Raw genomic sequence first — 16,224 nt, 5'->3', positions numbered from 1 at the left:
AGTCTGTCCAGATGGCTCCCATGCCCATGCTCTTCTCTACCACCCCAAGTCAACAAGCTCAGGGCTGTTGTCTCTGGCTTTGGGGGTGCACTGCAAGCCAACGGGGTACATTCTAGTAAGTTGGAGATCCCAGAATGAAACCAGCAAAACCAGAAAGAACATGTCTCCTACCTTTCACAGTGCATTCTCCAAGTAGAGGCCTAGGTAGAAGAGAAAATGGTTTGTCCCAGATGTGTCCATTAAGCAGAGTTACGAGAACAACATTGTTCAATAAAACCCAAACAGACAATACAGTTGGTAAAATGACAACTGTTTACAATTAGTAAAAAGAGAGAAAACAATGTTTCCACAGATATAGGGTAACCTTGAGAAAGATTTTTCTCCCTGAAAGTGTTTTGTCCAGCTAGAGAGAAAAGAAATAAAAGGAAACATGAAAGCCAATAAAAGAAAACGCAAGCATGAAAGACCATCATTAATCTTCTATTCAAATGGTAGTCACAGCTGCAGATTACAGAAGGGCTTTAACAGCAATTCTATTCAGAGACAAACCAAATACTGGGGGTATACTCAGAAGTAAGTAAGTGATTGGATTGCACACCTGATTCGGGAGTGTTGGGAATGACCCTAGAAGCGCCAGTTAAATAATCCTTAGTTTAAAAGATGAATATAACTCTTGACATTTTTTGGTAAGAACTAAGATGGTCATTTTAGCAAAGTATTCTGTGTATAGACATGAGTCATTTATCTACAAATTTTAATGGTATTAAGTGAATGATTTTCCTGGGCTAGGTTTGGTGCAGGCACATGAAGAAAATGTGGGGACAAGGGGAGAGAAAAGGGGTATGAGAAAGAAAATGTGGTAGGGGCTTGACAGGGAAGGGCAGGAAAAAAAGAGGGAGAGCATTGGGATGAGGGTTCTGCTTGATTCCAATTCTGTTCTTCTCTAATAAATTTAAAATACAAAAGTACAAAATAAATCCATACATGAAGTAATCTTAATCTCAAGTTATTATCATAAATATTTATCGGATAACTTCTATATACTAACCCCTATATCTCCTTCATTGCTTTTAAGAAAGGGAGAAACCCCTTCCGGAGACCAGATAGGTTACAGAGATATGATCTGAATTTTGCAGTAGGTAGATATTAAGAAATACTACATTTAAAAAAAAAAGCAGTAGCTCCACTTGTTGTGATAAAAATAAATTTATTTGGGAAAAAAAAAATACCATCTTTCCTTGCTTGACAAGGGCAAATTGCCACCATAGTGGAGTTCAGTTGTTAAAATGAGTGACCATTGCTCCCCTTCACTTCCATGTCATGTATGTATAATCAACAAGTAGGACAAGTGACAAGGTGTACAAATGACTGTTTCCAATTCATCCCACTGACCATGCCAACAGTTGCTTCCTGTCATGCTGGAAAACAAACAAACATAGGAAAACAGGCCAAGACGGTCTTTTTGTTGATTTAAGTGTGTTCTTTAATTGGCTTAATAGTTCTCCACCTTGCAATTTCTAACTGAGTATTGGAACCAACTTCATTTCTGTACACACCATGAATTGACAAATGTCTTCTAATCCCAAATCACTTTTAAAACAAACCCTTACTGAATGATTTACACATATCTTTCAATGCATGGCTTTAGATGCCATTGTTTTGGCACACTTTGAAACGTGATTTTTTTTTCCATCCCAACATTGTGATGTCATAAATTAAAAGTTCAACGCAGAATTTCATTATCACTGCTCCATTGCACTAATGCCCAGTAGTTGACCGTGGTCTATGCTTCATCATCCAAGTTTATAAAAGGAACTTTGGAATTTCAGTTGTGTTCAACCAGCTAACAGTCCTCTTTCCTGCTCCACGATTAAATAAGTCAGTATTTTTGGAAGTGCTGGTCCGAGCTGTTTGGGGCCCTCTGCATTGTCACAGGGTAAAGAGGCCTGAAACTTGATTATCTTTAGCAGGAAGATTTTAGTTCATAAGTACCAAGTGGTCATCACTTCCTTTCCTGTATCAGAAAGGGGAAGGAGGAAAGAGAAAACAATGATTTCAGAATCTGTGGGATGGAATAGGAATACTCTGCAGTCAGGCATGCATAAGTTATAGACACACTGAGTTCGACATATAAGAAGAAAAGGTAAGAAGGTCAATGTACGTTATTTTTGGTTTGACTAGATGCTTTTGGCAATTCTGAGGAGTTGTCCATGTAAAAGGACCCTGCGTCTCCTTTCATTGACAAAGCAGTGGCTTTGTCACATGACAACAACATATGGCTACAATTGGTTACTCAATGGCTACAACAGATTTTCCCCTTTGCTGCAGTGGAGAAGGGGAAAGGTTAATTCTGTATTTGTCCAACCAGGTATATCTTTCCAAAGAATCACATCACGTGAGACCTGGTTTCAGAGGTCATCTGTTGTACTCTGATGGCACTGGAAGGACCAAGAGGTTAAGGAGAGATCATGGGACACATTTGGTAACCAGAAGGGTCCAAAACAGAAAGCCACGTGTTCTGATGATCAGTCCAGAGACTCTGTCAACAATTTGAAGGAAAATCAGTCTATTGTGGTTGCTGGACCTGTTTGATTAAAAAAGTGACTCCCATCTGTGTTCTGCAGGAGACAGAGCTGTCAGTTGGGGGTGTCAGGGATAGGCACCAGAAACGGGACCTAGACACCAATATTTGTGATGCCCTTACTCCCCACATTCCCTCAGTGAGGTCTCTCTCTAATATTTACTCTCCCTTTATGGCCTTCCTCAATTTCTACCATTCTTAGGTTCCTAACCTTTAAACACCTCCAGGTGTACTTTTTGATGGAGTCAAAGTCATCATTTATTCTCATGACCCCAGGACCATCCATTTCCGGCATCAGTCCCGTGACCTTCATTTACTCTCTGTAGGGTCCATCCCAATTGGCCTGGGGTCCAATCAGATCAAGCTTTGATCTGATTATTCAACTAAAACTTCTCCAGCTGACGTCACCATGACCATCTTCGGTAACGACCACTTCTGTTTTTATTTTTGATAGCCTCTTTTTTCAAAACTTTCACCATTTTAGTTCTTCAGCTGACTTCCTTGGTAGACTCCCTCAGTCCACTGAATTCTTTCATTTGTCATGATGAGCAGACCCTCCTGTGAAGCAGGCATCTTCTCAACAGCCCCTCGCATGCCATACAGTGGACCGTCTGCTGATAGTGATTCTTCTTCTCAGTTCTCAGACCCAATCCGACCAAGACGTTTTCTAGTCCCTCCCTTAAACCTTTTGCTCATTCCATGTGGCTGCACAAGAAAACGTTTAACATCCTCCTGTGGCTTTTGTGATGCACACCAAAGTCCAAAAATCAAATACCAAAAACTTATCGGTTACTTTCCAGAATTCACAATTACATTCTCTAGTGATGATTTTTTCTTTACAGTTAAATACACATTGGAAAAAACAACTTTGAGAGACTTTCCTTACATAAGGTGCCTCTTAGGAAGCCACTGCCTATTAAGAAAATTAATTTCCCTTTATCCCAGCTTCCATGGCAACACTTTAATGCTCTGAGAGGAAGAAATGTGATTTTAAAAAACTGAACTTTTCTCAGAAGACTTCATTTCATATTTATCAGACATTCTTTGGAAACGCTCACTCATATCATTTCAAATCCCAAGATGCGGTATGAATCGATTAACAGAAAATACATCCTGTGGTTTAAAGTAGCAATTACGTTCTTCCATCTCCCTTCAGGAATTTGATTTAGAGATTTCCTCTCGAAAAACATGGGTAGGGGATATTTTCAGTCAACAACCCCACCTGTGACTACAGAGGAACATAAATAAGGGCACAATTAAGAAAACTATCCTCATGTGACCCCTATTTTACCCCCAAACCACTAAGTGGATGCTTTGCCACTGAGGTGTAGACCATTTGCATAAGTGTCCTGCCGAATGCCAGCAAAGCACAGTTGGTCGATGGAGAGCTACTGATACGTGTTCCCAACCAAAGCTATGCACAGCCTCCTTTCAAGCAGGTTCTCTGCTAAGCTCAAGAAAGGTTATTTATACCAAATACTGTGGAAAGGGAAAGGCCGTGGACATTCCTAGAGCTCCACTCCTAAAAATAAGAGTTCTGACCTCTTACTTTGGCCCCTCAGAGTTCACCTTCTTGACGTTAGCGGACATAACCCAGGCCTTCTTGTTAGGGTCTCATCATATTCCCTAGAGATTTCAACCGCGTCATGTAGCTTTCTACCCCGTTTTGTAAGAAACAATTCATTTCTAAAGCCAGTTTCAGTGGGAGGAAAGAAAATGAAAGATGAATTATTTCCCACAATAAGCTGATCTCTGAGAATAGGGTAAACCTTGGAAGAACCCGTTGTTAAGGCCACAGAGAAGATCACCTCAGGAGCATGGAGACCTGATTAAACACAATACTGACCTCCTCAGGCAGCAGATGCAGGACAAGAAGGGTGAGGCCTCTTTCTGATACTTCTCTTTGCTACCACACTCCTTCAGGAATTCCTGAAGGTCCGTTTCAGGAAATCCATTCTGTTGGTATTTCTTTAAAAAGTACATAATGTTGTTACCTTATTTGCAGAGCATGAGAAGTGGCTCCCTCTGTCAACACATCAAACCCACCTTTGCTAAAATAAAACTCTCCCACGTTGCTAGCTCCGATCCAAGAACTGATATTAACAGTGAGGCATCAATCTGTCAGTCCCAGAAAGCTAAGCCAGGGCCACCATGGGAACGGAAAACAATCCAAAAAACCCAGAAAGAAAGCCATGGCTGGGCAAGGGAGGGGTGTGTTAATAAAGGGAATGAAGGAAATAGTCAAAAGTCTAAAATTTTAATGTTAAGACCAGATAAGACCTCCCCTTTCTCTCACTGCCAATGTAGAGCCCTCAGGGAAGTAATCCCTATTTCCTCTACTTTTTATTTTTTAGTTTATTTATTTATTTATTTTGAGAGACAGCACACAAGTGGGGCGGTGCGGAGAGGGAGAGGGAGAGACAGAATCCCAAGTAGGCTCAATGCTAACAGCACAGAGCCCGACACGGGGCTCAAACTCACGAACCACGAGATCACGACCTGGGCCGAGATCAAGGGTCCGACACTTAAACGACTGAGCCAGCCAGGTGCCCTATTTTCTCTACTTTTGTAGAAATTGGTCACTTAGTGGGGGAGAAGGCAGAGGGGTCTTCCCACTTACCTCACGCTTACTGAAGTCACCGAGGCTTGGCCCGCTCGCTGGGGCAGGGGCACTGCCACATCAAAGACAGGAACCCACAGGGCAGGAGTACGCAGTTCCTGTCTCCATGCCCAGCCCTGCTGCTACAGCCAAACAACCATTCCCACGGGAGCGCTCAGCTCGCCATACTCAGAGTGCTCAGAAGTATTTCCAATAGACTGTCCTCTTCCGAATTAGTCTGAGAAGGGCTTAGGAAGAGGACAAAACCCCAAGGCACTGACATGAACCCCTGGTCCTGAAACAGGATTTTCCAAGCACAACCATCTGCTGTGGAGATGCGGCCACACTAGGCAGCACAGAGCTCGCTTCAAGCTACAACTCAGTTAAACAGGTCCAGTCTGAAAGGATACAGAACCCACAGGACGGCTTCAGAAGCTAGGACACTCAGCAGTCACAAAAGGCTCAGTTTTCATGATTTAAAGGAAATTCGCACCACACACATGGTTATGTCATGCCATGTTAGCAGTGTATCCATATCTGGACAGGCTGTCACGACAGCAGTCACCCCTCATCACTCAAACTTATTCAAAAGCTCAAGTTCCAGAACAGGCAGGTACACCTATACCTGCCATTGCCAACACGGACAGCCCAACTATGTGATTTACCATGCTCGGCCCATCCCGACCCACTTCCTTTCTCTCTTCCAGCATACTTCTAAACCCACCCACCCTGGTCAGGGCAACAGGGACAATGCCCCAAATATATACTTAAAATTAACTTCCAGGGGCACCTGGGTGGCTCAGTCAGTTAAGCTTCTGACTTCAGCTCAGGTCATGATCTCACGGTTCACGAGCCTGAGCCCCACATGAGGCTTTCTGCTGTCAGCACAGAGCCTGCTTCGGATCCTCTGTCCCCACCTCTGTGTGCCCCTCCCCCACTTGCACTCTCTCTGTGTCTCTCTTAAAATAAGGAAATAAACTTTAAAAAATAAAATAAAATTGGGGCACCTGGGTGGCTCAGTCAGTTAAGCATCCGACTTCAGCTCAGGTCATGATTTCACAGTTTGTGAGTTCAAGCCCTGCATCAGGCTCTGTGCTGACAGCTCAGAGCCTGGAGCCTGCTTCAGATTCTGTGTCTCCCTCTCTCTCTGCCCCTCCCCCACACATACTCTGTCTCTCTCTCTCTCTGTCTCAAAAATAAATAAAACATTAAAAAAATAAAAATAAAAAATAAAATTAACTTCCAACACCTAAAAAGTTTCTTTTCCACAAAGCCTCAAAATCAAAATACTACTGTCCTATTTTAAGTAAAAAGTGTAGTATTTTCCTACGTTCCAATCCAGATAGAATTTGTAGTCATTTTTTGGCAGCAAAGATTACTTACCTTGATGGTATCATAAGAATCTGTAATAAGTGCAATGAACAGGCTGAGGATCATATATATAAAAAGACTGATGAAGGAATATAAATACAGGCGACTGAACAGCCACACCAAGATGCTCTTCTGCTGTATTTGAGCAAAGGTCGCAAACATGTCATCACCATTGACCAGAGAAAACAGACACTCAGCAACTGTGTTCAGATCTTCAAACTGTAGGGGGGGAAACCAGAAATTTTTAAGATGTAATATCCAAAAAAAACAGAGAAGCATCTAGTTAGCTTCTTTTGCTGATGCTGTTGTCACTATCATTAAGTGACATTCATTTTATTTATTTATTTATTTTTATTTTTTTTTTTTAACGTTTATTTATTTTTGAGACAGAGAGAGACAGAGCATGAACGGGGGAGGGGCAGAGAGAGAGGGAGACACAGAATGGGAAGCAGGCTCCAGGCTCTGAGCCATCAGCCCAGAGCCCGATGCAGGGCTCGAACTCACGGACCGCGAGATCGTGACCTGAGCTGAAGTCGGATGCTTAACCGACTGAGCCACCCAGGCGCCCCGACATTCATTTTATTTTTTTAAAATTTGTTTATTTAAGTTCAAGTTAGTTAACATACACTGTAGTATCGGTTTCAGGAGTAGAACCCAGTGATTCATCACTTACATACAACACCCAGTGCTCATCCCAACAACAAGTGCCCTCCTTAATGTCCTTCACCCATTTAGCCCATCCCCCCAACCCGATCAACCCTCAGTTTATTCTCTGTATTTAAGAGTTTCTTATGGTTTGCCTCCCTCTTTTTATCTTATTTTTCCTTCCCTTCCCTTATGTTCATCTGTTTAGGTTCTTAAATTCCACATATGAGTGAAATCGTATGATATCTGTCTTTCTCTGTTTTATTGCACTTAGCATAATGCACTCAAGTTCCATCCACGTTGTACAAATAGCAAGATTTCATTCTTCTTGATTGCTGAGTAATATTCTACTGTGTGTGTGTGTGTGTGTGTGTGTGTGTGTGTGTGTGTGTGTGTATACCACATCTTTATCCATTCATCAGTCAAGGGACATGTGAACTCTTTCCATAATTTGGCTATTGTTGATAGTGCTTCTATAAACACTGGGGTGCATGTGCTCCTTCGAATCAGCATTTTTGTATCTTTTAGATAAATACCTAGTAGTCAGTTGCTGGGTCGTAGGGTAGTCCTATTTTTAATTTTTTCAGCAACCTCCATACTATTTTCCAGAGTAGCTGCACCAGTTTTCATTCCCACCCACAGTGCAAAAGGGTTCCTCCTCCTTGCCCACATCTGTTGTTGCCTGAGTTGTTAATGTTAGCCATTCTGCCTGGTGTGAGGTGGTATCTCATTGTGGTTTTAATTTGTAGTTCCCTGATGATGAGTGATGTTGAGCATTTTTTCATGTGTCTGTTAGCCATCTGAATGTCTTCTTTGAAAGGTGTCTATGCATGTCTTCTGCCCATCTCATTTCTTCACTGAATTATTTGGGTTTTTTTTTTGTCGTTGTTTTTTTTTTTTTGGTGTTGAGTTGGATAAGTTCTGTATAGATTTTGGATAACACCCCTTTATCCAATAACTAATTCATTTTCAAACATCTAGAATATACCACAATACGAAAACATTATTCAAAACTCTCCTCCACGCTTACAATCTTAGTATTTCTCTCACTTTTTTTCCTTTGAACTTTTTATATACTTGTGGTCACATCATCTAAGAATTTTGGATATTGACTTTTTTTCTACTTAACATTTCTTGAGTTATTCACACTTAGAAAGCATTCTTTTTATGTAACAGGCCATTCCTTGGATGTCAAATTTAACTATTTCCTTGTCACTAGACATCCCAATAATATTTGTTATTATAAAGGACAATGTAATAAACATGTCTTAGCATAATGTTTTTTCCTATTATTGGTTCTAAGTGATGCATGTCTGCCAAACCACTCTCTGAAGGAACTGTGTACTCTACAACCAGCAAGATAGAAGTGGCTGAGACACAGCACGGGCTCGAGAAAGTTTTGCCACATGGAGTGTTTCACTGTAGCCTTTCCAACCACAGGTCCAGGTAATTATAGCACATTAAAAACAAAGATCACCACGGTGGGAAAGTGTCAAAAGATGAAGGATCACGGCTCATGCCTTCAAAGGGCTCCCATGCTAATAGTGGACAGGCCAAGATACACAATGCCCTGTGGTAGAGCTGGGGTGGGCTGTGTAAGCAAAGCGGCCCTCAGAACTATGGCCCACAGGCTGAGTAGTTCACCAATGAGAGGAGAAAGGGGAGCGTTTATCAGTGGACATAGGGGAAAACAGCGCTCTACCGGGAAGTGGCTGGAGTCACGCAGCAAGGGCAACCTCTGGTCTTCTACACACTTCAAACTCCTACAGGCCAACTTGAAACCAGTAAAAATACTCTATCCAGAAGAGTGACACAAGCTGGTCTGTTTGTTAAAGGTAACCGCAGCCCACGGAAGATCTCCTAGAATGAGATAAGCCTAGGGGCAGGGAGGCCAGTGAGAGGTGAGTGCGGGAGCCGGGGGTTGCAAGGAACCCAGGGGAGACCGGAAAGAGAAGGAAACGAAGATGAAAATAAGTCTGGGAAGAGACACCTAAGGGACTCAGTTTTAGATGAGGCGAGTCTGAGGAGCCAGAGAGAAATGCTGATATTAAGCAGTTAGTTGGAGGCATACACCTGGAGTTCAGGAGCTGAGCGTGTGCAGAGTGGAATTCCACCAGCAGCCCTCCTGGCTTTAAGTGGTTAACAACCTATTGCCACAGCGACTAACAACAGCAGGTGCATAATAAACAAACATCTCTAGGGCCAGGGGGTTAAACATCAGTGGAATGTAAAAGCTTCTATCTAAAGAACAATAATGACCTAATAGGCAAAAGACAATACAGTTTTCAAAAACACAGATGGGACAAGTTAGTGTAGAGTTTTGAACCAAATTCTGTCCTTAGCATGAGGGGCACATGTCCACTGAGTCAGTTTGGCTCTAGGGACAGCCCAGTCCCTGATGAATGTTTACAGGACACCTCGACTCAGAGGTCCAGGTACTACATCACATGCCACAAAGTAAAACCTCCCACCCCCTAACCCAGAAATTGTCCTTTCCCTCCAAATTCCCTATTTCTGTCAATGACTCCAGTCTCCTACCAAAGAACAGTTACGCCAAGACCATCAAATGCTTAAAACTGTGTGTTGAATTGATTAGTCTTCCCTTCTCTTCAATCTTCTAAGGTCTATCCGCGCCTATGATGTTTTTCTGATCCACTCTGATGTCAACACTTACACCCAGATTATTATGAAAACCTCCAAGCAAGTGGTCTTTACTCCAACCTCCTCATCCTGCAGTCCAGACTTCAGTAAAATCTAAACTTCATAGACTATAGACTCCAGGTCATTTCGCTTGCTTAAGAATATACAAAGTCGGGCGCTTGGTCAGTTGAGCATCTGACTTCAGATCAGGTCATGATCCCATGGTTCGTGTGTTCGAGCCCTGCGTCGGGCTCTGTGCTGCCAGCTCAGAGCCTGGAGCCTGCTTGGGATTCTGTGTCTCTCTGTCTCTCTGCCCCTCCCCTGCTCACGCTCTGTCTCTCTCTCTCAAAGATAAATAAACATTAAAAAAAATTGCTTAATTAAAAAAAAATAATAATATACAAAGTCAGGATGCAAAGTAAAAATCCAAACCAAGAAGGTTGGGAAAAGTTTCTTCTTCACGTGGCCTCTTGCTCTCTCCTCATCATCAATATTAGCATCCTGTGTCTGTCTGCTCCCACACACCAGGCCCACTTCTTTCTCTTTTCCTCACGGATGTGTCCTCTTCACCTGACGTGATGTTCTCCTCCACCTCCTTCTCCCCCGCCCCATCCGTGTATCCCACTAAGCCAATGTTGATGGGCTATTTCAAAGTCTACTTCCAGACAGACTGCGCTGGCTGCTCTAGTCCCTTCCCTGTTCTCTGTATCAGTAAGAACCATAGAGTAAATTATTAGCTTGTCTCCTCATTGGTTTTATACACTTCTCCATGTCCCAACTAGATAATACACACCATGTCTTAACCTCCCTGCTCCATATCCAAATCCACAGGGTAAAAGGGTAAAGCTTGTAACCAAGGGAGAGTAACAAAGGTAGCCCAAACAAAGATCATGCCCGTGCCTTTACCGCATCAGCAACAATTCGGAGAAACTCTGAAGTTGCTCTCCACAAAGATCTGGAGGGAATATTCACTTGAGCAAATCACTGAACAATATGCAGATTATCTAACAGTAAGATGGGCAGTTCTCAGAGTCAATATTTTCCATCCCTACCACCATCCTTAAGACAATGAAATTAAACCTGGTTTCTATAGACATGGATTACAACTCTGCCAGCACCATTAATAATTCTTTTGGAATCTAGTCAATTCCTTTCTTTAGTTTCAAGAACCCGTAACAGTCTGTGCTTCAGGTTCCAAAGCTGCAAATAGTTGTTGGGTACATTCTCAAATTCATTCCTTAGTCTCTTGTGTCTCTTATGCAGTTACTTAGTATCAGCCTAGATATGATATCTGCTTCAATATGAATGTTATTCACAACCATTGTATCTCCCTCTCCTCTATGCACATGAGATGTATTTTAGCCCACCAAACATTTAAAAGAGAACCAATAAAATAAATGGTACACATCCTGACATTTTGTACCTGGAGAAGTGGCTGTGAACCACACTCGGTTTCAGTGGCCAAAATCCATAGTAGAAGTGAACTTAAATAATATCCAAGGTAAGGAGAATAAGATCCTAATGTGCTTCCAGTCTAAGACTACATTTATATGGAATTGCTTTGGTTCTTTTGAGAACTAGCTGAGCCTCTGCCATGTTTTATGCACTCTGCTAGACCTGGGAAATGCAAAGAGCAACAAGCCACAGTCATTGCCCTCCAAGAACTCAGTCTAGAAGAACCTGACAATGTTTGGTACACAGTAGACACTTAATAAATATTAAGTGGTTATTTTCCCCCCACTAGGTTCTGTGAGACCACTGTGTGAACTCAAGCACTTGTTCCACAAATGATCACTTTGTGACTGAGCCACAGAGAACTTTCATTCGAATGAAAACATTACCTACAGTGGCTTATTACAGAGAAGGGCATAAAAAATTGCTTTAAGAGCTGGTACTGAGAACCTCATGCAACATTCAGGTGAAATGATTTAACTGGCTAACAGCTGTTTTGAATAAGAGAGGTGCTTGGTTAAAAGGAGAAGCCTTGAAAGACTGAAGATGTCATATGGGTTCTATCGAACTTCTACCCAGGGCATCAGTGAAGTCCAGCATTTTTTCAGTGCCTTGGTCTTCTCATTTGTAAAATGGGGACAGTGCAATGTAACACTGATTTATTCTTCACGGTGAAAAAGTCCTATGGAAATGCAAGAGCCACATTAGCATAATGTTCTCCCAAACCTCATCTTCAATTATTAAACATCAACAGTCTGTGTTCCTCTGTGTCCAGACATTCTGAAAGGGCGCTGTGCCAAAGTCCATTAGTGATGGAATCAACATTGGCCAGAACTTGGGTCTTTACTCTCTTTCAGTTGAACCACTGAAATCCAATGTCTAACAGGAAAACAGGAAGCTAGAATATGGAAGTCCTGCTGCCCATCAAAGAGCCTGTGAAAGTCTAGTTCTCCTGATACCTCCTCTTTACAGTGTTCTGTTTGTTCATTTAAAGGAAGAGTTAGCTTCCATACCCAAGGATTTTAGAAATCCTAGAAAATGCTTGTTGTGGTGCCCAGCTTTTCAAGACTTCAGGTAATTCTCAAGGTCTTCTGATTCAAGAGATGCTGACAGAATCTGAAAATTATGACCATTTAGATTAATTTGCTGGGGAGGGAGGGGCACGGGGGGCAGTAAACATTTTGAACTTCAGATTCAAAGAAGAAGAAGCAGCAAAATAGAGAAGGAAAATGCAAAATTCCAGAACCCCTGAAGGTTTCGCCCTCCACTGACTAATGCCTTCACTGAGTTAATTCAACTATCCGTTTCCCCAATGTATCAGTCTGGCTAGAGATGAAAGATAGATGCCATAAACAGACCTGCTATGCAACCCTAGAGACAACCCTCATCCCTCTGGTCCTCTGGGGGAGAAACGGACAGCAGACATTAACAGGGAGATACAAGTCCAGAGGTGCAAGGTACAATATGGTAGACATTAGCTACATGTGGCCACCGAGCACCTGATATACAGTTGGTCCAAACTGAGATGTGCTGTCAGGATAAAATACACACCAGATTTCAAAGTATAGAAAAAAAAAAGGAGTATAAAATATCTCAATGTTTTATATTGAGTACATGCTAAAGTAATATCTGGCATATATTGGATTAAATATATAATTAAAATAAATTCATCTGTTTTTTTTTTTTTTTAACTGTGGTTACTAGGAAATTTGGAAATACACATGTGGCTCTCATTTGGAGCTCTCATATTTTTACTGAACAGTGCTAGTCCAGAGAATCCCACTCTCACCTGGATTCTTTAAAAGGACACAACCAAACATAGGAAAACACACTCAGACTCACAAAACAAATAACATCATTTTCTTCAAGGTAATCTTGACACATTGAGGGAAGTAAGACTGATTAAGTAGCTCTCCTCTCATGGTTGATCTATTCATGGGTCAAACCAAATGCTCTTTTGTAATGATCTGTTTTAGAGAATACCAAGAAAAGCCCTACAGGGCATTGGTCAAAGCACGTGGATTGGGGTCACACAAACCTGGGTGTGAATCCTATCTGCTATTTACTAGCTGTGTAACCTCAGGAAAACTATCTAACATCTTAAGATCCTGATTTTAGGTAAAAGAAATGTAATATTTCCCCTACAGGGCTGCTGGGTGGGTTGACAGCAAGAGGTAAAGAACTTGAGCACTATATCTATCTAACATATAATGCTTGGGAATGGTAGCTATTTTAGTAAAATCCAAGCAACATTATCTAAGCATCTTCCAGAGTAATGATGGGGTAGAGGAAATGGAGGGCAAAGGAGAAAGAGCCACTCATCCTGAGGCCTTGAAACCAGTGAATTGAAGCAGAAATTCTTAGGCTCAGTATTTATTCCGCACAGTACAACACTGCCCCCTAGTGACAAGAATGTTGATAAGCATTCAGAGCAGGACGTAAGTGAGAAAGAGAAACGTAAATTTTCCTGAGCACTAAATAGTAAGTACTCCAGATCTGAGAGATTGTATTAAACTATGATTTTTACTCGTGAGTCACCTTTAAAGCAGTGGCATGGAATTGGAAGAGCAATAATACTATCAAGATTTACTATTAACCCAGGGATTGTCACATTGTTAATTACACAGTTTCTCAAAAAGGAAAACAGTCATTCTCCCTGGACATATTAAATGTAACACTTAAAGAGGAGAAAGCTTGCCTGTGTGTCAAGTTACTAGGATTTACATTAGTATGACAACACAGGAAGTTGGAGCTTTGTGGACTGCTCGCTTTTTGTGAGTAGTTTGCGAACCAGATTTGATCATATGTTTTGTTTCATGCAACTATCAAGGTCAAAACTGAAGGCTGAGCTGTTCTATACGCTTTAACACAATCTTCTGCACTAAGCCAAGAAACCTGTGCCTGGGCTGTAGAGACCAAACAAGAGGAGACAGAAATGCTTAGCACAGTACCTGACATACAAGCATCAAGTAATAGCTGCCTATTATTTTTCATTGTGTTGTTTCTGTTGTTCCAACTGCCAGAGACCCATGGAAGAAAAATTATAAGATGCAATGATTCCTCTTACTTATTTTGGTATGAAATCAAGGCCTACCTAATTTCATTTCCTGAGGCATCTATCAAATGTACTGTTCTAAAAGAACATCTGAACATAACTTTGATGTCCCTACGATGCTGCTGCTACTGAGTGAAGCCCAGTGTTAGTTTAGAATTCAGATACTGATCTTTAATAAGGCACAAAGAGGACACTGTAATCAAAACCACCTGCAAAGACAAGATGTGTTATCATTTTAATCATAAACCTAACAGGGTCATTCTGGGCAGTCTTTGTCCACCTTCATTCTCCTCAATGAATCTGGACGAAAACCTTACTACTTTAAGTTAGAAGGATATTGTAATAACTTTCCTCATTTACTTTTCATTTTTACTGTAGTGACCTCACGCCCAAATATTTCTCATTTGATGATCAGCTGGGTTAATATGTGCCCCCTGAAGCCAGCCCCAGACAAGGGAAATGCACTCTCTAGTTACAGTTCTATAGTGCTTGCTTTGATATCCTGAAGTCACTTTTGATATCCTGGAAAGGGAAAGAAAGCCAATGCAAAGACAGGTCTTACTGAGGTCGAGGGTACGTGCCAGTGATGGGTAGAAAGCAGGGCAGTGCTGGGACCCACTTGTAAGAGTCCCGAGTGCTTAATTCATAGAAGCAAGGATTAGTGCTACACACCTTGTCGTGATAAGGTCCTAAAACAATCCAGCCACAGAACGTGTAGCCCAAGTAGATCATACCAGCACAAGCACAGAAGCGAAGAACTTTGGGCAGTGAGGCTTGCATCGTTAAAATGAGCACCTGAAATAAAAATCAACAGGAGGGAATTTAAAAGTAGCTGACTGGCACCCAAAGAAGGAATGAGTCTCAATCCTAGTGCCCTACCCGATGCCACATCCTTACATTATATGCTTGGAAGTAACCCAGGTATCTGATGACGCCAACCCAGACAAAGAGCGTAGACGTTCCGAGCAAAATGCTGCACAGGTCGTAATTGGTGAGATTCTAAAGAATGAAAAAATAGACATGAGTAAAACACTCCACTCCGTTCAGGGTATTAACCTCACTTTAAACTGACTGGAAAAGAATGGACTGACTGCCTCTCTATATGTGATACTAAGAGCCCGTAAACTGAAGAAGAAAAGAGCACAATTCCAAATGTGTTTCTCATTTCCTTTTGGTATTTGAGTTGGTTGAACTGAGTTTTTGTTCAAACAGTATCTGGAAATAGTAATTGCCTTTACTACTGACCTAGGCATTAAAGAGTATAAAGTAATGGTGTTTGTTAAATATCAAACAATACCATTCACCTATTTTTGAAAGAAAGCTCCAACATGATTTGCTAACCCAGTTCTTTCTCTCAAGGACTTTTAAGTCTAATTGAGGAGACAAACACACAAACACAGTTCTAATTTAATATACTAAGTGCAAAGAGAGCCACAATGCCTGGCATGTCACACAGGGCTCTCCAGAGGGTGACTCTACAATGGAGCCGGGCCTGGAGGGCAGGTTGAGAGAGGACACTGCAGGTCAATGGACAAAGGCTGAACAGAGGCACAGGCCAAGAGCCAGCAGGATGTCCTAGAGACAACCACTGATGGGTCCGGGAGACCCAGGACAGGGAGGGAGGCAGAGCGAGATGATGGGTTCCCCAGACACCATGCTGAAAGGAGGACACTTCATCCCAGTTGGGGCCCTGTGAGGCAGAGAGGATTTAGACACTTCTGGACAAATTAGTTTGACAGTGGGGTGGATGGATCTGAGGAATATCAGGAGGAAGGCAGGAAAACCAATGAGAAGACTGTTGTGGGGTGCCTGGGTGGCTCAGTTGGTTGAGCATCCAACTGTTGATTTCAGATCATGTCATGATCTCACAGTTCTTGAGTT

At 41.9% G+C, this 16,224-nt stretch overlaps 1 protein-coding gene across 5 annotated transcripts in view; it reads right to left on the bottom strand.

Annotated features, from left to right (window-relative positions):
• Positions 1 to 1,187: 1,187 nt before the first annotated feature.
• Positions 1,188 to 16,224, bottom strand: part of MCOLN2 (mucolipin TRP cation channel 2) — a 56,798-nt gene continuing 41,761 nt past the window's right edge. For 4 of the 5 annotated variants that reach the window (XM_019413998.2, XM_019414000.2, XM_019414004.2 and 1 more), the window contains exons 10-14: positions 15,241 to 15,342; positions 15,016 to 15,138; positions 6,564 to 6,770; positions 4,428 to 4,549; positions 1,188 to 2,014 (exon numbers count right to left, since the gene is read on the bottom strand). In XM_019413998.2, the coding sequence (XP_019269543.2) occupies positions 1,978 to 2,014; positions 4,428 to 4,549; positions 6,564 to 6,770; positions 15,016 to 15,138; positions 15,241 to 15,342 (591 nt within the window). In that variant the 3' untranslated portion in view covers positions 1,188 to 1,977. The remainder of the gene's footprint in view (positions 2,015 to 4,427; positions 4,550 to 6,563; positions 6,771 to 15,015; positions 15,139 to 15,240; positions 15,343 to 16,224) is intronic. The other variant, XM_019414003.2, reaches the window with a different exon arrangement.

The sequence above is a fragment of the Panthera pardus genome, unplaced genomic scaffold (genome assembly GCF_024362965.1).
Source record: "Panthera pardus isolate Hobbes unplaced genomic scaffold, ASM2436296v1 HiC_scaffold_11, whole genome shotgun sequence".
Classification (NCBI taxonomy): domain Eukaryota; kingdom Metazoa; phylum Chordata; class Mammalia; order Carnivora; family Felidae; genus Panthera; species Panthera pardus.
Note: the sequence above shows the minus strand (reverse complement) of the source record. Positions and strands in the feature narration are given on the sequence as shown.